The sequence below is a fragment of the Pteronotus mesoamericanus genome, unplaced genomic scaffold, assembly GCF_021234165.1.
Source record: "Pteronotus mesoamericanus isolate MK-2021 breed Mesoamerican mustached bat unplaced genomic scaffold, CSHL_Meso_final contig_25, whole genome shotgun sequence".
Taxonomy (NCBI): domain Eukaryota; kingdom Metazoa; phylum Chordata; class Mammalia; order Chiroptera; family Mormoopidae; genus Pteronotus; species Pteronotus mesoamericanus.
The window spans coordinates 3,159,700-3,183,055 of record NW_026555105.1 but is presented as its reverse complement, the minus strand read 5'-3'; the positions used below and the strand labels follow the sequence as shown (position 1 = coordinate 3,183,055).

Here is a 23,356-nt window from a genome sequence, read left to right as displayed (position 1 = left end):
ATCCCTCGCGTGATCTTGCCACTTGCCATCAAGTCCCCTCAGCCTTGAAGCTGGACTGCCCTCTGACTCGCCGGCAACCAATACAATGCAGCAGGATCTAGGTTGCTTGACTGAATTCCAAGGCTAATCCGAAAGCCGTGCCTCTCCAACCCCGCCCACTCCGCTAGGGTTTCCAGCTCCGGCCCCGCCCACCGCGCGAGAGTTCAGGCCTTCCGAGGGTCCGGGGTCTGTGGGCGGAGCCGAGGAGGGCGGGCGCGGCCCGGCCCCGCCCACCCGCGCTCGCTCCCGCGCCGGTGGGCAGAGCGAGCTACGGCACCTCGCCGAGCACTATGGCCCGCCTGCTGGTGCTGCTGGGCCCCGCGGGCAGGGTGGGCGCCCGGGTCCAGTCTCGCGCCTCCTGGCTCCTGGGCGCTGCCGCCCCCTGCGCCCCGCCAACGCTACTCCTGCCGCTGCTCCGGCCAGTGCCAGACGCCCGGCTGCTGCCGTGCGCGGCCTACGGGAACTACGGCGGCAGCCGCCAGGTAAGCCGCCCCCCCGCCACCCCTGCCCCCGCCCCCGCCCCCAGTGCCTCAATCCCGGGTCCCACAGCGCCCCGATCCCTGGTCCACTTCCGCCAGAGGAGAACTTTGCACGCGCAGCTGCCGGAGGCGAGCACCTCCAGGGTCCCCAGATCCGGAATCTCTGTTAGCCAAGGAAGTGAACCTCCCATTTGACAGCCGGGGAAACTGAGACTCTGGGAAGCAGTGGTCTGCCCAAGGTCACAGTCTCCGGCGGAGGGAGCCCCGAGTTGCCAACGGCGGCGGCGGTAGCCTAGCAAATTTTAGGTGGGGCCTGCACTTGAGTTAACGTCCTCACCTGACCGTCAGAGTTGTTTCCTTCTGAAGTCACGTTAGAGCCTACTCGCTGGGCCCCAGAGCTCCCGTGGGTGCTGCCGCCGCTGACGGCTCCCTACGGTTGCTGCTGCTCCCTTTTTATCTAATCAAAGGAGCCGACTCCAGGCAAGGCTCACGCAGGACACGCAGTGTTACTTCATTTCGGTTGCCTTCTCTGTACAGTAAGCGAAAACTGGTTTCTATTCAGAAAGTTAATACAGGCTTACCTTTAAAAAAAAACAAAAAACCCCTATTACACTTGTTTTTCCTTTAAGTGTGTCTCCTTAAAAGAAAAACAGTCTAATGCAGAGACAGGACTAACAGGTTGGTTTGAGACCCAGAGCCCGGCCTCCCGCCCGCCCAGTGCCTGCGGGCCCTTTGCCATCAGGCCCCAGCACTGCCCACGGGTGTGACCTCACCCAGGGCTGAAGGCCTCCGCCCCTCCCCAGGGCTAAAAATAGCACACCTCCAACAAGTGCTCAGGGCCAGTTCTGTGAGCCCATGAAGGCCTGCGCACAGTGCCGCACTAGCCAGCACTTCCCGAGTGGACACCTGGTGGGGACTGGACCCGTGCCCTCACTGTGCCTCCTGCACAGATGGAGAAACTTCTTCCTTGCCTCCTGCTCCCTGCACTGGACGGGCAGCAGATCTCTCTGACCCCGGAGCCCAGCGTGGGAGTTGCCAGGGGCCTGGCCCCCGCCACACACACCCCTCTGCCTCCTGGCGATTCCTCGTGGCTCAGCCCTTCCTCCAGGAAGACGTCTCTGACCACCAGGGAGGCCTCCCATGGCCCCCATCAGCCCCACGGGTGCGGCTCTTTCCTGCACTCGTTATCTGGAATGCCCTCCTGACTTGCTGGTCTGTCCCAGCAGCCACATCAGCCTTGTCCCCAGGCCAGGCCCTGTCACTGGCACGCATGCGTGTTATGTGTAAACAGCGGTGATGAGCGTGGTCTCAGACCTCCTCTATTCCTGTCTCTACTCACTTGTTCTGCGGCCTTGATCAAATCCCCTCACTTCTGTGTCTCAGTATCCTCATCTGTAAAATGGGATATTAATTCACATGTCATAGAGTGAGAGTGGAAAACATGGTCATGTACCCAGCACCTGGTATGTTCTACCTGCCTGCCCCCTCCTTGCTGTTTCTCCATAGCATGCGTAATATCAGGCAGCCCCAACAGATTCCTTTTCCATCCCCTCGCACTGGACCACCAGCTGTCTGAGGGTGAGGTCTCGTCTGCTTCGTTCGTTGCTGTACCTCGCACACTCACAGCAGTGCCTCGCACGGCGCAGACCCTCGTGAGTGAGAACGCAGCACGGGTGTTACGAGCAAGGGCCTGAGAACCAGGCTCCGCGGGTCTGGATCCCAACTGCCACCGGCGACCCCTGTGTGATCCTCGGAAAGTTACTCAACCTCTCTGAGCTTCCAGGATCTTCTTCTGTTAAGTGGGGATGGCAGTAGTGCCTGTCTCGCAGGGTAGTTGTGAGGATTATGAGTTAATATTTTCAAAGTACTCAGAATTGGTGCAAAGCAAACACAATATAGTGTGCAGTAGTAATATTATGTATCAAATGAATGAAAACAGGCGTCGCTCCAAACAATGCGAGCAACTGGTGAGCAAGATCTTTGGTTCATTCCTCAAACCTTCCTGCCCTTCTAATACGGTCTTTTGTGCTTTTATAAATATGGAAGGGGGCATCTCTCACACACGTGCGCGCACACGGAAGAGGACAGGCAGGTGTCAGTAGTCTGGTCGGGCTGAGCATCCAGGGTGGAGCGTGGAAGGGGCTCCCAGCGAGCGCCGGCCTCCGTCAGAGCGTCGTTGGCACCTGGAACTGCAGATTGTGGGTGGTCCGTCCTATCTGGGCCCTCCATCTGGCAGCTCGCCCACCCGCAGCCGGTTTATCAGAGGAGCAGCCGTTCTGGCTGGTGGGCAGCGCAGACAGTCAAAGGCTTTGAGAAAAAGGGAGGTCACACGCGCTGGCCACCCTGAAGGAGCCGAAGCCTTCCTCCTTGTCTCCGGAGCCTGGACGTGCTATACATGAGCTGTGCGGCCGTGCGGCCGGGTGGCGGCCAGCGTGGTACCCAGTCCAGGTGCTGCGCTTCCCTCTGAACCTCCATGTCCTGTCTGTCAAAGCGGGAGGGCAGGGTGGCCGCATGACAGGACTGTGAGCATTGCTAGGAAATGAAGCCTTTAAAGTGCTAGGCCCGCCAGGCGCAATAGGAGAGGCCTGTCCCGACGACGCTGGTGGTTTTCCTAAAACCTTTCCAAGACCGGCGTGGCTTCGTTGGTGGGCGTGTCATCCCGTGCACCTAAAGATCGCAGGTTCGATTCCCAGACAGGGCACGTGCCTAGGTTGCGGGTTCAGTCCCCGGTGGGGGTGTGTGCAAGGGGCATCCCATCGATGTCCCTCTCCCTCTCCCTCTCCCTCAAAGCAAGCAGCACGCGCTCGGGTGAGGGGAAACAGGCTCTGCTTCACTGCCGGTCGGAACGTCTCCGGGGCGCCATCACCCCACAGCTGGATCTCACCGGCCCTCCCCCTTTGAGGTGCTTGTTTGAAGTCTGAAAAGACACACAGAAGTCAAAGCTAAAGGCAGGGATGAAACACAATGTGTCCCCATTCCGCGGCCTTAACACGTCATTCCCAAGGACCGGACTAGCCTTTAATGAAACAAATTTCATTCCAAGGCGAAGCTTCTGGGTGTTGTGGTTTTGGGTTTGTGTGTTGTTTTTTGTTTTTTTTTTTCACTTCCAACTACAGTTTTGGAACAAAGGAGATGATCTTTCAAATGGGAGGTAAAGAAAAGACTTCTAACTTATAAATCTGAGTTTTGTACAGACTTTTTTGGGGAGAGGGGATAAAGGGGAAGAAGCTCTTGTATGTAATTAAAAATCAAGGGGGGCTCTGGGCAAACAGACCAGCAGCTCCCAAGCCCCCTGGGGCCTTCCCCCAGAGGTCAGAGCCGCCTGGAGCAGGTTGCAGCAGGCTGGGGGTCCGCTGCCGTGCCGGCGGGCACACCTTGTTGAGTTCGGGGTGGGGGGCCTCTGCTGTGTGCAGGGCTGCCCTGAAGTATTCCCTTTTCATTCCAGGGGGCCCTGCCCCTACCTCGCGGGTTTTCTGCACTGTCTGTCACGCTCTTCCCTCTTGCCTTTCAAGTGTGGCTCTAAAAATACAAAGACAACGGCATCCTGGGCTTCTGCGAAGGCCATGCCTAGAGCTGCCCCAGATACTACCTGCCAAGAAAGGCTCTGAGGTCTGTTCTCAGAGTTAAAGAAATTTCCTGATTAAAAAAAGCACTCTTGCCTTGGCTGGTGTGGCTCAGTGGATTGAGCACTGACCTGCAAACCCAATGGTTGCTGGTTCGATTCCCAGTCAGGGCAGAGGCTGGAGCTGCGGACCAGGTCCCCAGTAGTGGGGTGCGCAGAGGCAGCCACACGTTGTTTCTCTCCCTCTCTCTCTCTCTCTCTCCTTTCTCCTCTCTAAAAATAAGTATCTTTAAAAAAAAAAAAAAAAGTACTCTCTATATTGGGAAGGAGTTTTGGTCTTTGTTGTTGTTTAATCCAGTGCTGTAGGTTTTTCTGTTTCTCCCAAACATCCCAGACCCCAGAGTCCTCAATAAATGTTCGCAGGGCCACGTGCTGTGAACTGTTGCTGCGCCAGTCCCAGCCAGCGTGCGGATGGCCCTTCCTTGACCTGTGCTGATCCCAGGGGTCAGCCTCGACCCCGACCCCGTAAGGGAAGGAAATAGACCGCCGCCCTGCCCCCTTGTGTCCGGCACCCACGGCGCTTGCCTCGCAGCGCCGGGCAGGGCTGCCGCGTGCTCCTGCTGCGGACCGGCCTGTCTGCGCCCATGCGGCTCCTCTGTAAAGAGGAAGGAGCGACAGTATCTCCCTACGGGCTGCTGTGCGGCTGAAAGCGGACAGCGGGTGCGCAGGAGCCTGGGAGCGCTGCCTCACCGGAGCCAGTGCTCAGGGCAGTGTCGCCGTCATCCCCAAGCCCGCGAGCCCTCGGGTGCTCGTTCCTCCCGCTGCCGTCGCCACAAGGCTGGCGGCTTTCACCGATGCCCACTCACCCCTTGTCAGTCCTGGGGGTCGGAAGCCTACACTCGGTCTGGCGGGGTTCGGGCCAAGGTGCTGGCTGCGCTGGTTCCTCTGGAGGCCCTGGCAGGGGGGATGAATCCATTCTGGCCTCTCCAGCTTCCAGGGCGCCCGCACCCCCGGCCTCCGAGCCCGCAGCGCAGCGCTGACTCTGCCGCTGCCTCACACCTGCTCCTCTGGCCCCCTGCCTCCCTCTCTCCACTCAGAAGGACTCGTGATTACAGGGCTCCCACACAGGATCATTAACTTAACCGCATCTGCAAAATCCTTTTGCTCTGGAAGGCGCCAGTAACAGGTTCTGGGGACCAGGGCCTGGACATGTTTGGGGCCATCACTCTGCCCATGGTACCTGGTACCCAACCTTTCACTGTCCCTAGTGGCTAGGGCGGCACTGGCCTCAGCTCTCTAAGTAAGAAAGCAGGGAATTGAGCTCCCCTTGGGTAGGAAGGAGAGTAGAACGCTGCGTGCGCAGGAAAGCTGGTGATGACCGCCGACACCCTTAGAGGGTCTCCCCTTCTGTGTTTGTGCACAGGACCCCAGCAAAACCGCGGCCGCAGCAGTCCGCGACGTCAGCAGTGCAGAGGAGAAGAAGCAAAGCAAGGCACAGCAGCTGAGGAAGGTTTTCCAAGAATACGGAGCTGTTGGTGTGTCCCTGCACATTGGCATCTCATTAGTCTCCCTGGGCCTGTTTTACACAATCGTTTCAAGGTAAGATTGTTGGCAGTAACAAGTATTCGTTCTTTGCCCTCATGAAAGATTCTCTGTGGTTAAGAACTTTCTGTCCTAAGACTTCTCATTCATCGAGCTCCTGTCATCACGTTTTTTAAAATAACGTCAATCCCAGAGCCAAATCAACGTCTCAGCCCAATGCCGTGCTGTAATAGCTGTTGTTTTGTGTCCGCCTCCTTCCCCTGCAGCGGCGTGGACGTGTCTGCCATCCTGCTCAAGCTCGGACTTAAGGAGTCGCTGGTCCAGTCAAAAGTGGCCACAGGTGCGAGCACCTTTGTGGTGGCCTACGCCATCCACAAGCTGTTCGCGCCCGTGAGAATCAGCATGACCTTAGTTTCCGTGCCCTTCGTTGTCAGGTATTTTCGGAAAGTGGGATTTTTTAAACCTCCAGCTGCAAAGCTTTGAAGAGCTCTTCAACTGTGGGCCAGAAAGCCAATTTCTTTTAAATAACACCTTTCGGGTGGGTTGTAGGGTTGTAGGGTTTTGGTTGTTTTGTTCTTTGGTGAGGGTGGGGGGCCGGGCCACTTTCTATGTTCTCATGGATGTTTTGCCAGCAAAATTCAGGTGTTGGAATAATTGTAATTTTTTTTTTCTTTATAAATTTTGTTAGTGCGCTTCATCATAGGGCTTGTATACATTATCTAAAATGTCAGCAAACCACCACAAATGGGCCGTCACGGTAAACTGCTAGATTGTGAAACGTCCCTCTGGAAGGTCGTTGGTGAGGGTCTTTCTGCAAAAGCCCCAGGGGTTCATCTTTGTTCGGATTCTTAAAGTGCAACCAACAATTCATGAAGCTAATTTTAAAACCCCGCTTCCTGCAGTATTTGTCGTCAGGCGGCCTGCGGTTTAATATGCAATATTCTGCAAAACAGCTGCCAGCGCTACAATTAATGAAGCAGAATTTAAGACCTAACACTATGTAATGAGGACCCAAAGAAGCACCGACACCTTCACGTTCCTGACCCTTGTTTGAGGGGAAGAAAAACAAGTGTGTCTGGTGCGTTTCCTTGGTCCCCAAACCCCTTCACATGGGGACGTAATGGGGGCCTACCTCAGGTGGTTTTTCTCAAATGTCACCAAAGTCGCTCAGGGTCATTTTCTCCATTTAGATAAAATGTGGAAACTTGTCCAATAGTAATGGCACCCCCTGGTGCCCGTGTCCTGAGAGGAATGTGGCTACTGCACACCTGCAAAGCTGAGTCTTTGCCCTACGCGCTGAGTCTCAAACTTCAGACATTTCAGAGCTGTCACAGTGTTTACATTGTGGTGCTCCTTCTATTTTTCAATTAAGTTAAAATCATGTGCAGTTAAAAAAAAAATTTTTTTTTTTTTTTTTTGGAATCACTCTGAAAAGGGAAGTTGGTAGCACTTGCTATAAATGGAGGACAACTGTGAAGTACTAGGGGCCAGGAGGGCGGGCGGGACTGGCTTCCCCACGCCCTCCCTGTGGGGCGAGTGCGGTCTCGCGCCCCAGCTGCGCGCTCTGGGAGCCCAGTTTGACCAGTTCTGCCCTGCTGCCCAGCTCAGGGCAGCTCCTGGTGGTCTACTTCCTGGCTCCCCTTTTTTTTTGTTTGTTTCTTTTTTAAGTTTAATTACATTCGGGACAAACAAACTAAACCACAGACTAACGGTCCTAATTTTCCGACCTGGCTGCTGACACTTCTCTAGTTAGCCGTCAGCGACCCAGGTCAGTCGCTTAAGTTTAAAATCATTATGGGACAGAGTCCCCTCTTGCAAGTTCTCCAAAGTGGATCTGAATCTTTTTCCCCTTTTAAAGCAATTGGCTCATTGCCAAAAGGTTCTACCAGTATCAAGGTGGAACTGCCTTTCTGGGATCTAAGCTTAAGAGCATCCACTCAGCTGAGCAAGATGTGCGATACCAGGGCGTGGCCATTCCTCCTGTGGACAGACCAGCCTTTTCACCGGGCTGGTCTCCCTTTAAACCTTTGGCTTCGGGCTGCAAACCCCCTCCTTCATCTGTGCCCCTACCGAACAGACCCCTGTAATGCCTATGCAAAAAAAGCTGACAGGACAGGTTTAAGGGCTTACGTCTTAAACTCTGTTTGGAGTGATGCGAGTGGATTGGAAGGGCAAAAGCAATAAACGAATCGCCCCATCAAATAGCCAGAGTCCCTTCTACACCCTGGCTTCACTCCCCTCCCCTCCCCTGCCCTCCCCTCCCCGGCCAGTGGCCAGGACCGCAGCGCTGGAGGGGAGCAACTCAAGGAACCATTACCGCAGTTCACCAGCAAGGTGCGCGCACTGCTCGTATTTTTATGCAACTAGGAATAAAATGGATATCTATTTTAAAACTGTAAAGCCACTGTTCACCTCTCATTATTCCTATCTGACAAAATGAGCAGCTTCAATACTGTGAAACAAAATAAACATCTTTGTAAAGATTATGGAACTTGTATTGCTCTTCTGGGAAACCATAATTGTTGATTATGAAGCAGCACCATGTAACTAGTTTATTAATGTTGTGCCACGACAGTGAGCTGTTTTCTTTGCTGTGTGGGGTTCTGTGTGGGCAAGTGACAGAAGTTTAGCTACTGTCACTGGTGAAGTTAGTCACATCATGTTAACCGTAGCTGCCCGGGATGCTGCATGTGACAGCACGACTTTGAAAGGTGAAGGCTGGGTCAGCTTCAAGTCCGTGGGAACCAAAGCAAGCCCCTGCCTCCGTACGGGGCTAAGGGGGCACTGCAGTTCTACTCGGTTGTTTTGAGGATGCCGTGGCCACTTCAACCCCTTCGACACGGACTTGGATGTTGGCCACTTCCTTATGTTTAGGACATTTCTGGCATTTAGTCTCTTGCATTGAAAGTTGGCCGTGAAAGTATGTCTCTACTGGTGCTCAGGAAGCTTGACGCTTCCACCTTTTCCTTGGTCATGGTCAAGTCCACATGTGGTTGCTGAGCAGAGGGTGCCGGCAGCCAGAAACGGGTTTGTAACTTTATACATCCGGAGGCGACAGAACATGAGCGCCACAGTGGCATCTCATGGCCTCTGCTCATTTCCAGGCCGATGGGGAACAGGTGGGGAGTCACCCATGTTCTCCAGACCGATGCGTGTTTCAAGTTTACACACACGCTGTAACTCCGGTGTGATAAAAATAAGCACCGCTCCCGCCCGCCCCCCCACAAGGAGCCGGGTGACCAAGGGGGCCCAGGAAGAAGCCTCTACCACCTGTGTTGAAGGGGCTTCCACTTTTATAAGCCACAGGAACACAGGTCACACCCAGATCCCTGGTTCGGGGAGGAGGGATGCTAAGGGAACAGTCCTTCATCAGAGAACCAAGACAGAGACCACACTTGTAAAGTCAGTTTGCAAAGTAGTTCAGCCCACAAAAGGGGCTCTTTGTCACCTGCTGAGACCAGGGTCAGAGCCCAGAGGTGAGCAGGTGGGAATGTGAACGACTGACAACTCTTCCCGTGTGTTTCCTGACCACCCGCAGCTCTGGCGAACCCCCAGAGAGGCCCCTGCCCCACCCCAGGAGCACCCAGTCCTGTGAACTGCTAAGTGGCCGGCCGGCCGGTCCTCAGGAGCACCTGCTGAGGAGCCCAGCCCGTGCGCTGGGCTGTTGTCAGGCGCTGCCCTGACCGTCGTGGCCTAGAAAGGCGCTAACACTTCCTGGGCACGTGGGACGGTCGGCAGGAGGAAGGGGGCGCTGGCTGCCTGCACACCCAGCTCCTGGTGCACCAGCTGCCACAGGCCACCGCTCCCCACTTCTGCGCCAGGTTCCCCGCTGTCCCTCATCAGTGGCGGCAACTTCTCGCCTCCAACCTGTCGATCCTCCCCCGTCCTCCAAGCCTCAGAGGCCACTGCGTCTGGAGGCCTCTCCCGACTCCTCATTACCCCACGGTCAGCGGCCGTCCTCCCACATCGTGTCCCCAGCCACCGCAGGGCGGGAGAAGGAACAATGGGGGTGTCCACAGGCCGGGCCAGCTCTGGGACCTCAGCCCAACAGCACCGCGCAGGCTGTCCTGCCTCCCCGCCAAGCCCAGGCCCGGGCGGGGCCCGGCACTGCGCGAAGTGCCGGCTGAGCTGCTGGGACACGCACACGACCGTCAAGGTAAAACATGCAAGCTTCAGAGAGTAAACATTCTGTATGTGTCTTACAGAAACAGTACGTAAACCATCAACATTTTGTAAAAGCCCCGAACATTCAGAACTGGCCGAGACACACATCCCATCCGCGGCCCGAGCAGTCCCGCAACGGAGGTGGAGCACGTGTCCCCAGCCTGCAAAGGCTCAGACAAAAGGCAGGGAGCGGAGGACTAGGTAGCAGGCGTGACGGGGCTGACAGAGCATTCCGGAAGGGACGGAGTCTAGGCACATCTCTTTTATTTTACTATTTAAGAGTCACGCGCTCATTCTGACAGCTTTCCCAGGCGTGGCCACCCATAAGTTACACACACACTCAGGAACTTGGAAGGTTATTGCACAGCTGCTGAACTGACCAGGGCAGGGCCAAGGGGCCCCCCTGCCACCACCGGCCCTGGGTCGCCCGTTGCAAGGATGCCCTAACCCAAACAGGCTGCGGGCGGCTGCCCTTGAACCTTGCCTCCGGAGGATGAAACCAGTGAAGTCAGTACAACTCTCCTGGTGACTTTTGCTTCACTGTCATGTCTACTGAAGTGGAACTTTCTCAGTGGGAAGCATGAGGTACTGCCTGCTCAGTAAAAATAATATGTTTTTCCACAGTGCTGCGGGTGGCAGGCGGGCCGTCGGCAGTAAGGGCAGGTCGGGAGTGGAGTTTACGACCAATTACACAGCAGCCCTGGCTCAGGGGGTCCTCCCCCTACAAGAGCCTTACGACTGCTTGCCCGCGGGCTCTGGGCTTTTCCGGCCGCTCGCTGGTTTGGAGGAGTTCGCGGTGACCCAGGGGTGCTCAAGGACTTCTCCCAGGGCCAGCCTTTGGCTAGGGTTGTGCATCAACAGTCTTGAAATGAGGTCCCTGGCTCCTTCTGGTACAAAGTCAGGGAATGTGAATTCAACCTGGAGCACAAGAAGTGACAGGCGGTCACAAAATGTGGTTTAGAGAGAACAGTTTAAATATTCAGATCGCAGCCTAAAGGGAAGGCTGACAGGGACAGAAAGGATCCTAACAGAAGTGATGGGTCCCTTCTAGCTGCGTCTTACCCGTGATATCCTCTTGTAGGTCTCTTGGTATGTGCTTGCCTCAAAAGGAGGCTTCCCGACTAAAAATTCATAGCAAAGAACTCCCAGGCTCCAGAGGTCCACCTTCTCGTCGTGCATCCGGCCTTCGATCATCTCAGGAGGCAGGTAGTCCAGGGTGCCGCACAGGGTGGTTCTCCTAGAACGAGGGAGGCCCAGGCTGACGCGCTGGGCTCTGCGATCGCAGCAGCTGCTTGACATCTCTAACGACTACACTGACCCTGGCTGAGTGTCTTCCCAGGCCGGGTCCTCGCTATGAAGTAGGTCCTGTTATAAATCTCCATTTTCAGAGAGGAAATGGGCTGAGGGAGCTGTGCAAGATCACACGGCCAACAACCCAGCTACACCCCGAATCCGGCCAATCACTACTTTATAAAAGCAGCCATGCAAAGTTCTCTGTAAATACAACTTAGTGTTCTATAGTTTTTACATGGCAGGTACCCTAAAAGGCTTAAGAGCCAGTAACATGATGACAAGAAACTGTCCCACTGCAAAAGCACTTGGTTTGGGGCTGTAGGTACATGCTGCCTTCTCACACATCCTTGGTACTGGAGATTCTAAAAGCTGGGGTGGCCTGTGAGGTACTCTTGCCAAAAATATTCTGCAGGCCCCTAGGCCCAATTTCCAGTTTTCAGTAAACACAGAGGATGAAAGACAAAGCTAAGTGACACCGCAATCAGAAAAATCCAGCCTAAATTGTGGGGCAAATGGACCAATTTAGACCAAAGAGACACAAATAGAATAGAATGCATGGACCTCATTTAGATTCTGATTTAAAACAAGCTATAAAATTTTGTGGACAACTGGGCACATCTGAACATGGACTAAGTGTTGGTTATTACCAGCGCTACTCATTTTCTTAAGAGTGACACTGGTTGGGATTAGATGGGACAATATCCTTATTTTTAAGAGACGCACATTGAAGTGCTCCAAGGACAAAGAATCGTGGCATCTGCAACTTATTTTTGAAGGTTCACCAAAAAAGTAGACACAGCCCACACAGCACCATGCCGGCTGTGGAACCAGCGCTGGGCAGTCACCTGCGCGACCAGCCACAGCATTTCTATGCGAGTTTGTATGACTAAGGCTGCAAATAGGCTGGGGTGGCAGAAAAACCCAGAACAAAGACCAGAGAGGCTTTTGCTGCTTTATATCGGTTCTTCCTTGCCATCGAAGCTTACGCGATCGCTGGGCTCCAGGCATGACCCAGCCTAAGTGTTCGCTCACCTGGGTGGCAGCAGGGAATTAGGGAGCCAGCTCTGCAGACATCCAGCCCCTCCCGCCACCACTGAGACAAGGGAGACAGCACCCAGTGACCTGGCAGCTCTTCCGGTTCGTAATGTTTGGGAGACAGAATGAAGTGACCACCAACACTTACACAGATGTCCCCTTCAGAAAAGGCTAGTTATCCATCCTATCATAATGACACCACTGGATGGCAAGGTACAGTTTTAGCCCTGTGATGCCACAAAGCCTGCAATTCTTCATTGATTCCCTCAGCAGGCGCCAACAGCGCCCACTAGTGGCAGACACCCAGATTTTTTTAAAAAGCAGATTCAATGTATTGCTCAGACCAATTGCAAGCGGTGGGTAGGTAACAAAAACAAAGCTCTCCCACACCCCGTGGCAACTATTTAGGCTATACAAATTTTTAACTAGTTTTATTTTTAAGATTAAAAAAAAACTAGCCTTATTTTAAAAAATTATAGCCAGATTATTTTAAAGTCCTACCTCAAAGTGGACAAACTCCTATCATTAAATGTATGCTTCTAAATGCTCTACTTCACATGTGGTTTCAAAAGCTTATTTAAACCCCCCCAAAATTAAATTTAAACAGTAAAGAGTATCTTAGCTCTTGTTTGCAAAGTTCACATAAGATTTAAATTTAGCCTTAGCTTTAAGAGGGGACAAGAAAGGACTATTCTGTTGACAACAGCAGACCGAGGAGAATCTTTAACCACCACCCTGAAATTTCCGTCCAGTTTGGCCGCTGAAGTTCCGGCAGAACCGCGGCCTGGGCTCCAGACCTTCGCAGGTGCTGCCCCCGCGCCTGTCTCCGCCCACTAACTTGTCTCCGCCCACTACCGCGGGGGGCGGGGCGTCACTCTGCTCCCCGTACCCTGCACCTCTCCTCGTCCTGCACTAGTCACCTCTGTTTACTTACCTGTCCCCTTCAGCATCCTTAACGCCAGGCCTAGGGTGCAATAAATAGCCCAGATGGTTGCAGAATAAAGATGTCCTTGAAGGCACTCTTTTCCTACGGGGGCCTAAATTACTCAGAAGGATCGTGTCAGTTACGAGCCCCGATTCCGCACAGCGCAGGTGCTCACGTCTTTTCCTATTTAGCTTGTCATTAGCCAGCAGGGCTTTCACTAAACCCAACAAGTCCCACCTCTAAAGTTACATACCTGGACGATGGGGCATGTACAGACCACCCGAAATCTGCAATCTTAAGCTCTCCAGCTGATCCAAGGAGCAGATTCTCTGGCTTAATGTCTCTATGAATAACTCTCTTTGAATGGCAGTAAGACAGGGCATCTGCCAGTTCTGTGATGTACTATTTAAAAAAAAGTATTAAAATCTGTTTTAGATTTTGTTAATTTTAGACATCTCCTCTGAAAGAAAATACAGCATAGATTTTTTAACACGTTTTGTAGGTTTTGAAGCAAAAGCTACAAACAATTGATGACTCAAAAAAAAAAAAGAAAAAGAAAAAGAAAATCAATGGAACCAAATTAGTGTTCAGCATGAAGTACAAGTTATTCAGTGTGAGGTTATTTATTTATTTGCTAATATAACAGGCATGATAGGCTATAACTACACCCCCACATGACAATTTATGCCCCAGCAATTAAGACACTGCTGAACAATCAGTACAAATGAGGGAGTCAAACGATTCTTTTAAAAACACAATTAAAAATTAAACATCTCTCAAGTACAGTCAATTCCCATTTTTAAAACCAAGAGCAACTGACAACAAAAGGATTTGTTTTCAGTTAATCATTTACACTAAGAATATCAGAGGGAAAACATATTCCTGAACAATAAACAGAACGTAGAAGCATATTAAGTTTGGGGTAAACTAATCAGTACTCAGCTTAAGAGTACACAAACAAGTGGGTCCTTTCGTTAGTTCTATTTCCATCTCAACTAAAGAAAGCTCTAGCAAGTCCAGAATTTGCTTTAACATATAGATAAGAATTGTTATTAGTATACTGAAAGAATATATTTAGCTCTGGCTAACGTCTGAGAAGGCTTTGTTTTCCAAAAGTAATTGAAAAGGACTGAACATTACACCAAGAGAAGGTTTACTGAACAAACGGGTAGAAATCAAGTATTACTGTCAGAAAGGATTTTTTTCAGCCGAAGCCAGAGACCAAAATTTAGTCCATAATAAACAGGAAGTGAAGAAAACAAAACGATCTTCTACGACACTGGAACGCCCGAAGGGGAGGAGTTTTCCTGCTCAAATCCGGACGGGCTGCTCTGGGTAAACCCGAGCTCTCAGGCGCCCCTCCCTCCACAGCCACCCCAGCGCACCCAGCCTGGGTCCAAGTGAGGCTCCTCCTCTTTCTCTACGGTTAGTTTTACTTGTATTCATCAGAAAAGGAAAACAGGTATGTGTGCACGCACGCACGTTCATCCTCAGGACCCCAGAATCTGACAAAGAGCGCGTCTTTCATTTTCTTTCCAATGCCTACCTGCTCACACCACAGTGAACATCTGGACTGAAGAAAACTGAGCAGAAGTATTAACTGCCAATTAAATGACAAACTAATTTGGTTAGCTAATATTTTAAGAGCAAATAGAACAGATCTATTTCTACTTATCCAAAAAGCAATCTTTTAAAATTAAAATAGCATGTCCTCACCACAGAGACATCAGAGGGTCACTCTCCAACAGGGCTGTGATTTCAGAGAGTAAAGGAAAGCCACCTGAATTCAGTGCCATTTAAATCAATGCCAAAAAGAAAATTACCGTACATAGTCGCCAGAGATCTCCACCAAGAAACGGAACAAATCAAAGTAAGCACCATCCAACAGGCCCCTCGTCTGCCGACTCAATAAAAAACAGCCCAGATTAAGACTCTTCAACTTCTTCAAACAGGGAATCCAATTCAAGTAAAACAAAAGCACAGTCCACGGGGGGGAAACAGCACCCCAAAGCAGAAACCTAATATCTTGGACTTTAAGATTAAAAACTTCTGCCCTGAGAAAGACACAGATAAGAGAATGAAAAGGTGAGCCACAGATTTTTTTGGCGGGGGGCGGGGGGGGGCACGTATGTCAAACACCCTTGTGATAAGGGACTTGCATCTAAACTGTAAGAACACTTAAAGTTCAATTAAGATGACCGAAAAAAACAATTTAAAAATGAGCAAAAGATCTGAACCCACACCTCAAAGATGTTAGACATGGCAAATAAGCACAGGAAGTAATTCCCGACATCGTATGTCATTAGAGGACCGCAAATTAAAACAATGAAATACTATTATACACCTATTAGAATGACTAAAACCACAAAAGATCACAATACCAATTGCTGGTGAGGATGAGGAGCACCAGGGACTCTCGCTCACAGGTACAAATGCCAAGACGGCACAGCCGCTTTAGAAGACACCGGCCAGTTTCTTACAGAGCTGAACGTGCTCTGACCACAAAAGCCCACAGTTAACTGCATCCCTAGGTATTTACCCGACCGATCTGAAAACTCATGCACCACAAAACCACACAGGCAAATGTCACTAGCTCTCTTCATAGTCACCAAAAACTGGGTGCAACCAAGGTGCCTTTCAACGGGTGGAGGGATAAACTGAGGTACACCCACGCAGTGAAGTATCTATCATTCATCAATAAAAAGAAATAAGCTATATCAACCCCGAAAAGATACAGCTGAATCTTCAACGTATATATGCCAGCTGCTTCCCATGGGGGTAACTGGTTAAGGATTCTGATGCCACTGGACACGTACACAGCCCTGGGTAGCCAGAGAAGTGGGCGGAAGACGGTGGACGCCGGGTCTCCCCACGCTGGAGCGCGAGGCTAAAGGTAAGCACGGCAACGGACTCGCGCTCGCCTACAGACACAGGTGGGTAAGCACGGAAGAACCGGCAGATACATGTTCACGCACAGAGCAGTATGCGCATGTTTCTTGCTCTCTGCCAGCCGAGAGCCTGAAGACACTCCAGTAGCAACAAGTGAACCTAGCACCCAGATCTTGGTTTCTAATAACATTTTCCAATGAAAGGACCCAGGGCTCTTTGGAGAAATGGTGATCATAGGACTGAGGTAGGAAATATACGAGATGAGACTGGAGCATCTTGTAGTGTCAGAAGCTTCAAATAAAAAAACACCACCAAATATCCACAAAGACGGGGGATGTCAGACAACATGGGAACCATGGAAAAAAGCTCCCAGTGCACAAAACTGGACGATTTCAGCAACAAAAGAAACGGTGCTAGGTTAGAGCGCAAAGTATACAATACTGAGGAGTCCATATTAAGAGATGACTGAGTAAATACATAAGGAGAAGATTCTAAATAATTTATGTAGATACTCTGCCCTATAGAAGGTGGAACACAATGGCCCCCACTCCTTGAGTGTGGCTGTGCATAGGGACTTCCCCTGAAGAAGCACAGTATGGAAAGGGAGAAAGACAGGTGACAACCGCCACCTCAGCCAGGTAATCAAGGCCACCGCCCACAGTGACAAGTCAGCGTGTACCCCTGACATGTGATGGGAATGCAAATTACCTCTGTGATCTTCCTCTCATAAACCCGCTGACCCCAGTCTAATCGTAAGAAAAACTAAGGCAATCTGAATAAAGTGTGAACTTCTGTGAACAGCTATGCCTCAGTATTTGTTCACTAGTTATTACAAATGTACCATACTAAGAGATTAGCAGGAGAAATCAAGTGTGCATCATTAATAGGAGAAAACCAATCTGTACCTATCTTCATAATTATTTCGTAAATCTAAAATTATTCCAAAATAGTTTCTTTTTTTTTAAAAAAAAAGGCAACTATTCATATACATTTCCACAGAAAAACGGTTCCGAAAACACACCAGCTACCACACCCTACCTGGTACCTGACTGTGCCTGTACATATGGTACAACTGAGCTTCCCACCTCAACTATCCGCCCCGCTAAGCTATCCCTGCGTGAAAGAGCCTGCCTGGCAGTCATGCGAGGCGCCTGCCTGCAGGACAGGTCTGGGCCCAGGGGACCAGCCTGGACAGCAAACGAACACTCACAGTGGCTGTTCTCTGCTCGTCGAACCTGGACAGTTTCTGGAGTTCCCTGTAGACGGCTCCGAGGGGGGCATATTCCAGAATCAGGTAGACCCTGGTGGCGTCATGGAAATACCCGTACAGCCGGAGAATATTCGGGTGCCTGCAACAAAGCGCGAGCACTCTCAGCCCAGCTTCACAGCAGAGCCAAGGCCACGGAACACGCGCTGAAACCGAGCACGCCCAGCGCGTGAACCGGGCGCCGAACATGGGCTCTGGTCACACGACCCCCAACCCCCGGCTCCGCACCGCTAGAGGCTGCAACTGTAGACCCGCTCCAGGAAGCACACACATCCACGTATCAGTTTACATGCATCTCAAGGTATTCGTGGACCACGGGTCTAAGACTGTTATTTCCTTCCTTCAGGTCACATTTATTCTTGTTGCGGGGAAACTCAGCTAAGTATTGGTTCTCTTCAAATTAACAGAAAAGGACAGGGCCTCCCCACAGTGGCAGACACTGAACGCTATGGGGCAGAAGGTAAAAGTGGTCTTCAAGATGGCTCTCCGTGCGTGACGGGGATGCGGGTGGCCAAGTGCACAGCCCACCGAGGCCCTCCGCCTGCCTCAGCCCCACCGGTGGCTGCCCAGCAGGGAAGCAGGCCAGGTACAGGCAGACTTTCAGCAACTGATTCAAGTTTGGAAAAAACACTGAGAGCAGCAAAAAAAAAAAAAAAAAAAAAAAAAGAAGGACCCACTGCTTCCTGTAACCTCTGCATACAACTCAGACCAAGAGGTATCATTCTCCTTATTATCTACCAAAAAATTAAACTGCTCTTGTAAATTGCCCCATTAACATCAACCTTCAAAAGAGCTTTCAGGACCACAGTAGGTAAGTCTAGAAGAACATTTGGAAAATGACAAATTTCATCACTCTGCAGGTCCGTGAAGCAGGCCTTCTAAACAGAAACGTACGATCGTTCATCTTAACAGCTCTCAGTGCTCCACACCGCCCTTCGGAGGAGTGCCCGAGGCCTCACCTGAGGTGGGACTGTATTTCTACTTCTCTTCTCAGCTGATGCTCAACCCCTGCCTTCTCCAGCTGAGCTTTGAATAAGACTTTCAGAGCCAGGATGAACTTGCTTTGCTTTTCTCTTGCCAAATAAACATTTCCAAACTTCCCTTTACCCAGTGGGCGGCCAATTTCAAAATCTTCTAAAGCCCATTGCCTCCTAGGAAAAAAAGGTCATCATTTTAAAAATCAAGAAAACAAATCTTTTTTAACATCAATGAGTAATAGACACACCCTATGAATAATTTTATATTTCTTGTATTCAGAACATACCCTCTGCCAGAAAGAGCCACCACCACAGTTAATGAGCCACCGCACACATTAAACGCCCCATTCCGCCACCTGCCTGCACCGAGTCAGTGCCAGGAGCACTCGGGACTCCAGTGCTGCAACCACCAAGGCCTGGGGTGTCCGAAGGCACACAGGCCTCCTAGCACCGCTGCAGACCACGGGAAGGAGCAGGTAAGTAGGTGGAGAGGGGCGAAGGCCTGGGAACCCCGTGGGCGGCGGGCAAACCAACCACAGGCCCCTCCCCCGAGACCCCGCCTCGCAGAGCAGGCAGGATGGACCGCGCAGGGCCGCCGGGACGGGACGGAATGGCAGACTCCAGACAGGCTCTGCTGGGCAAGTAACGCAAAAGCCCGGGCCACTCTGGCGCCTCCTGCCAGGCCCTAAAGTCTAGCACTTCAGAGCGTGAGGGCAGGCTTCTAGGAAATTCCTGGGGCAATAGCACAGCCCACTTTATTATCAAAAACACAACAATTCTATTAATACTGTCAACATTTTCACACGATCATAGAGTATGCTTCTATGGCAACGTGACCTCATTTTTAAACAAACTTGCACTTCTATGCACAAATAGAAAAACATACAGAAACACGTAAACCATATGGAGTGGTTACTTCTGAGGGGAGAAACTTATTTTACACATTTCTGTAACAGACTTACACACACTTTATTCTAAAGTTGAAAAAAAACAAAACAAAAACAAAAACAAAATTTGAGTCCCTAGGTAGACATCCATTATTAAAATCCCTTCTTTTTTAATAAAGGCAAGAAATTTATATTTTCAAAATGAAAATATAGTTACTTTTTAAAGCGTTCCCAAAAGTAAATTTGCAAGTAAATGATGTATTCTAATAGAATGATAGCACAGAACTCCAGAAATAAGAAATGCTTACTTTTTTGATTCTTCGTTTTTCTGTTTTGATGCCAGTTCCTTTCCAGAATTATTTCCTGCACAGAATAATTTAAAAACCTGTATTTAGAATAACTATACAGAATAAGTTAAAAACCTGTGAATAGAAATGAAGCACAGAATGGTCACCAATGTATTAATGATACATCCAGAATTATAGATCTCGGCCATTTTTGGTTCTCCTTAGAGAAGACAGACCACCACGACCTGACCGACTGCCACCCCGTGACGTCCACAGATTTGTACAGGTGAGCAGATTGTACGTTAGGCCTTCCAATAATTTGAAGACTCGAGACTATGCAGATTCTCCGCAAAGCCTCAGTTTCCAAATGAAGAGCTTCTAAGGCAGAACCACGCCTTCCCACCCATGACAAGCTCCCCCCTCGCCACCTTTTCCCCACTGGGTGGGCGGCCAACTGTCCCTAAGCTTCCTACAAATATGACCGACGATGTGCAGTCACACCTACGCCAGCCACTGCCCTTCCACTGTATTCCTTGTTGGGGGGAAATACGGAAATATAAGCCACTGATTCAGCCAAACAGAGATAAACCAATGGTGCGCCAGGGCGCCCAAGTCACCCTCGCATCAGCCAGAGTCTCTGTGGGGCACTTCCAACCCTAACGGCCGCAGAGCGCGGTCGGCTCAGGTGTTTGGACACAGGGCCAAGCCGGCTTTTCCCTCCGCGGTGCGCTCCCTCACGTGCACCCACCCCACGAGCAGGACCGCCACCCCACGTCCGGTTCCGGTTCGCTGCCCAGCGCTGCGCAGCCGCGCCTCTCCATCCTGGCTGTCTCCGAGGATGTTAAGGCGGGCGAGTCGCGGCTTCCTCCCCTGTAAAGCTGAGTTAACGACCCTGACCACCGTCACAGAGTGGTTACAGGGTCTGAAGGAGACAAGGCGGGTGAAGGCGGCACTTAGCTCAGAGCCTCCTGTGCGTGGGCAGGCAACAGACGGCAAATAGTGGCTGCTAAGAGCCACGCTGCCCGCCCCGCTGTTCAGGCTCCCTCCTGCCCGGCTCCAGCGTCCAGCGCCGCTCAGCCAGCTCACTCCACACCCCCGGGGTGCGCGCGCCACCGACCCGTCGGTCTTCCGCTCACGGACCGTCCAGCAGCTTCCAGTGCCCAGCGATGCAGCGCCGGCCCTCGGCACGACCCACAGTGTCAGGGTGACCTCGACCGCGGCGCCTCAGCCCACCTACGGCCCCGGACCTGCCCCCGGGCCCCGGGAGCCCGGCGCCGCTCAGCGCCGGCAGCGCACCAGAGGAGGCTGGCGCCGGCCTGCGCTCCTCCCACGGGCCTGCCCGCAGGGGCTGCTGTTGCTCCAGCCCGACCTTAAACTCCCCGCAGTCTCCTATCGGATGTCATGTGTCAACACGATATAAACGCTAGGGCTCAAAACAGTGCAAAACACAAATCTATACACTTGCCTTTTTTTTTTTTTTTTTTTTTTTAAGCAACTAGAAAGCATGACTATCCAGGAGTCTGAAAAAGCCGACTTACCAGGGGCGGCCGGCGGGGGCTGCTCACTCTTTTGCGGATTACTCAGCGGCCTGGAGACAGGGCGAGGGACGCTGGTGCCCTGCAGCTGCTTCTGCTTCAGATTCTGACCCGGCTTATGGCTGGAGAGCAGCTTTTGTGCTTGCGGAGGGACTCGCTGGGAGGAATTGGAAGGGCACAAGACGCGCTGCGCCTGGCCACTGTGCGCCGACGAGGGCGGCTGCGGCGGGAACTGCGGAGGCACCGGGACGCGCTTCGGACCGTCGCCGGGAGGAACTGCAGCCTGGGTGGGGGGAGATAAAAGAAGCTTCAAGGTCTTCCTAAGCCAGAGCTGCGCAGTCGGAGGCTCTGTCTGCCAGCTAACAAAACAGTATCACCGAGAGCAGAGGGAAGGGGAAAGCTATTTTAATCGGCACCTGCGGAGGATACGTCCGTTCATGGCTGGAAGGACGGCCAGAATGATGCTTCCAACCCCTCCCCCACGCCCACCCTGAAAACCGGGCTCCCATGAACTGATGGTCATTAACTAAACTCCCATTTAAAGAGGGAGAAACACTTGCTGAGAATTCAATGACTCGGGAATTGTCACTCAGCAAAAAGCTGCAATACAGAAACTTTGTACCAAAATCCCAATGTCACTGAAATTTCCTTGACAATACATGTTTAGGGGGGAAAAAAATGCATCAAAATGTTAAACAGCGATTATCTTCAAATGAAGTTTTAAAAGACAAAGTCTGAATGTTTTGTATTTGCCAGATTTTCCACACAAAGCTTATTACTACTGATTATTTTCCAAGTACTATTTACAAAATGCATCTGAGTCAAAACAACTTTGGCAAAAAGAAAAAAACAAACAAACATAGGTTCTTCAAAAAATTATTAAACAATTGCCCTGGCTGGTGTGGCTCAGTGGATGGAGCGCCAGCCTGTGAACCAAAGGGTCACTGGTTAGCTTCCCAGTCAGGGCGCAGCCCTGGGCGGCGGGCCGGGTCCCCAGCTGGGGGCCTGCGACATCAATGTGTCTGTCCGTCCCTCCGTCCTTCCCTCCCTCCCTCCCTCCCCCTCTCTTTAAAATAAAACCATTTCCTAAAAAGTTATTACCAAAATGTATTATTATGCACCTATTAAGTAGAATATCCCCAACTTAAAAAATAGTGAATTTAATTCTAAGACCCTGGGCTGGTCAAACTAAAATCAAGAGGAGGGGAAACACTTTCTCCAGCTTTACTAGGAGGAAATGTCCTAACAAACGAGGAAACGGTGCTGGAAAGGGAAGCCTCAGAGTCCCACACAGACGGGCATTCAGGCAACGACAGACATTTTAAATGGAGCCATTTTTTAAAAATGATGTTTATCCCTGGAATTGAGAATCAAATACAGCGACACAGACTGACCTTTTACTAAGTGGTCATTTTATACTTGCAGCCAGTAAAAGAAGGGCCAGTGTCCATTTACATAAAGATGAAGACTTCTAAAAACAAGTCCTGTCCCCTCTGCTCCAAAAAAGGCCGTGCCACATTTACACTTCAGCAGACTTCCTGGAGACAGCTGCTATTAAAGCGCCTTCACGTGCGTGCGGGCCCAGGTGCTCCACAAACAGCAAACGCCAAGAGCCGGGGCCTCTCCTGGCAAAGCCTTCCTGGGCTCCAGCCCACCCCAGTCTGAAGTGAGCGCCCCTCCTCGGAACTATTCGGGTCCTACTCATGTATACAGTAAGGCACGGAACTGGCCCACACACCTCCCCAACGGGGCTCGAAGTTCCTCAAAGTCAAAGACCATGCGCTCTCAGCCCCTGCCTCTGATCTGAACGTGCTAAGGTGGGTTCCAGGAAACAGTCCCTAACATGTGCCTGACATGCCTCTGAACTTACCACTCCCTGGATCAAGGCCAAAACTAACTATGGCAAAGCAGTTCATTTCTGGCAAGTAAGTACAGGCCAAGTATTAGGCGCCTATTGTGAACACTATTATCCTGCCTACAGTGGAATGATACAGACTTGAATAGCTAAGTATAAGACAAAGTAGAACAGAAAAAGACACAGTGACAGAATCAACAGAATGTTCCTGAATGCTGAGAAAAAGGATCTAAAGTTAAAAGCTAAAGTGAAGGAAACAAGAATTCCAGGTAGAAGACTGATCTCCCTTTGTGTTCTATAAAAGTGATTGAGATGACAGATTATTCAATTTACCTTAACCATCCCTGAAATGCAGTTTTCTTTAGATTTGTCCATGATACCTGAAAAGAAAAAAAAAAAAAGAACCTTTAGTTTATACAGCCCCACCTGCTTCAAAGTACTGCTCTGCTAGTTGGCGGTCACAGGCCCAACAGCACACACAACTTTACGTGTCTTCTTTGCCCCAATGAGGCCGACAAGGGAGCGCTGTTCTCTCATGGGACAACATTCAGGTGAGGCCTTTTCTCCGAAGACCAGCCTCTCCCCTGGGTCGCTCACTGCATCCCATCCCCGCGCCCACC

At 51.3% G+C, this 23,356-nt stretch overlaps 2 protein-coding genes across 3 annotated transcripts; one reads left to right on the top strand and one right to left on the bottom strand.

The window, feature by feature from the left end:
- The first annotated feature begins 295 nt into the window (after positions 1-295).
- Positions 296-8,084, top strand: FAM210B (family with sequence similarity 210 member B). Of its 2 annotated transcripts, none has more exons than XM_054573584.1 (3): positions 296-521; positions 5,504-5,679; positions 5,889-8,084. In XM_054573584.1, the coding sequence occupies exons 1-3, from the start codon at positions 330-332 to the stop codon at positions 6,103-6,105; spliced, it is 585 nt and encodes a 194-aa protein (XP_054429559.1). In that variant the 5' UTR covers positions 296-329; the 3' UTR covers positions 6,106-8,084. The 2 variants fall into 2 exon arrangements, with proteins under 2 accessions (XP_054429559.1, XP_054429558.1); XM_054573583.1 differs by having other exon boundaries at positions 5,477-5,679.
- A 2,434-nt stretch (positions 8,085-10,518) lies between these two features.
- On the bottom strand, positions 10,519-23,111 carry AURKA (aurora kinase A). Its single transcript, XM_054573355.1, has 8 exons — positions 23,070-23,111; positions 20,885-21,164; positions 19,368-19,422; positions 18,155-18,346; positions 17,139-17,277; positions 13,293-13,441; positions 10,849-11,023; positions 10,519-10,704 (listed from the first exon to the last, which is right to left on the bottom strand). Exons 1-8 carry the CDS (start codon positions 23,109-23,111, stop codon positions 10,519-10,521), a joined length of 1,218 nt encoding a protein of 405 aa, XP_054429330.1.
- Between the last annotated feature and the right edge of the window lie 245 nt (positions 23,112-23,356).

Excerpts from the sequence above, each read along its gene's own strand:
- FAM210B (XM_054573583.1), top strand. The coding sequence starts at position 330 with ATGGCCCGCCTGCTGGTGCTGCTGGGCCCCGCGGGCAGGGTGGGCGCC. Across the intron at positions 522-5,476 it reads ACTACGGCGGCAGCCGCCAG|GGTCTCCCCTTCTGTGTTTG; the intron begins GTAAGCCGCCCC and ends ACACCCTTAGAG. Across the intron at positions 5,680-5,888 it reads TTTTACACAATCGTTTCAAG|CGGCGTGGACGTGTCTGCCA; the intron begins GTAAGATTGTTG and ends CTTCCCCTGCAG.
- AURKA (XM_054573355.1), bottom strand. The coding sequence starts at position 23,111 with ATGGACAAATCTAAAGAAAACTGCATTTCAGGGATGGTTAAG. Across the intron at positions 21,165-23,069 it reads GCATTTCAGGGATGGTTAAG|GCTGCAGTTCCTCCCGGCGA; the intron begins GTAAATTGAATA and ends CCCCCCACCCAG. Across the intron at positions 17,278-18,154 it reads GAAATACAGTCCCACCTCAG|GCACCCGAATATTCTCCGGC; the intron begins GTGAGGCCTCGG and ends GCTTTGTTGCAG.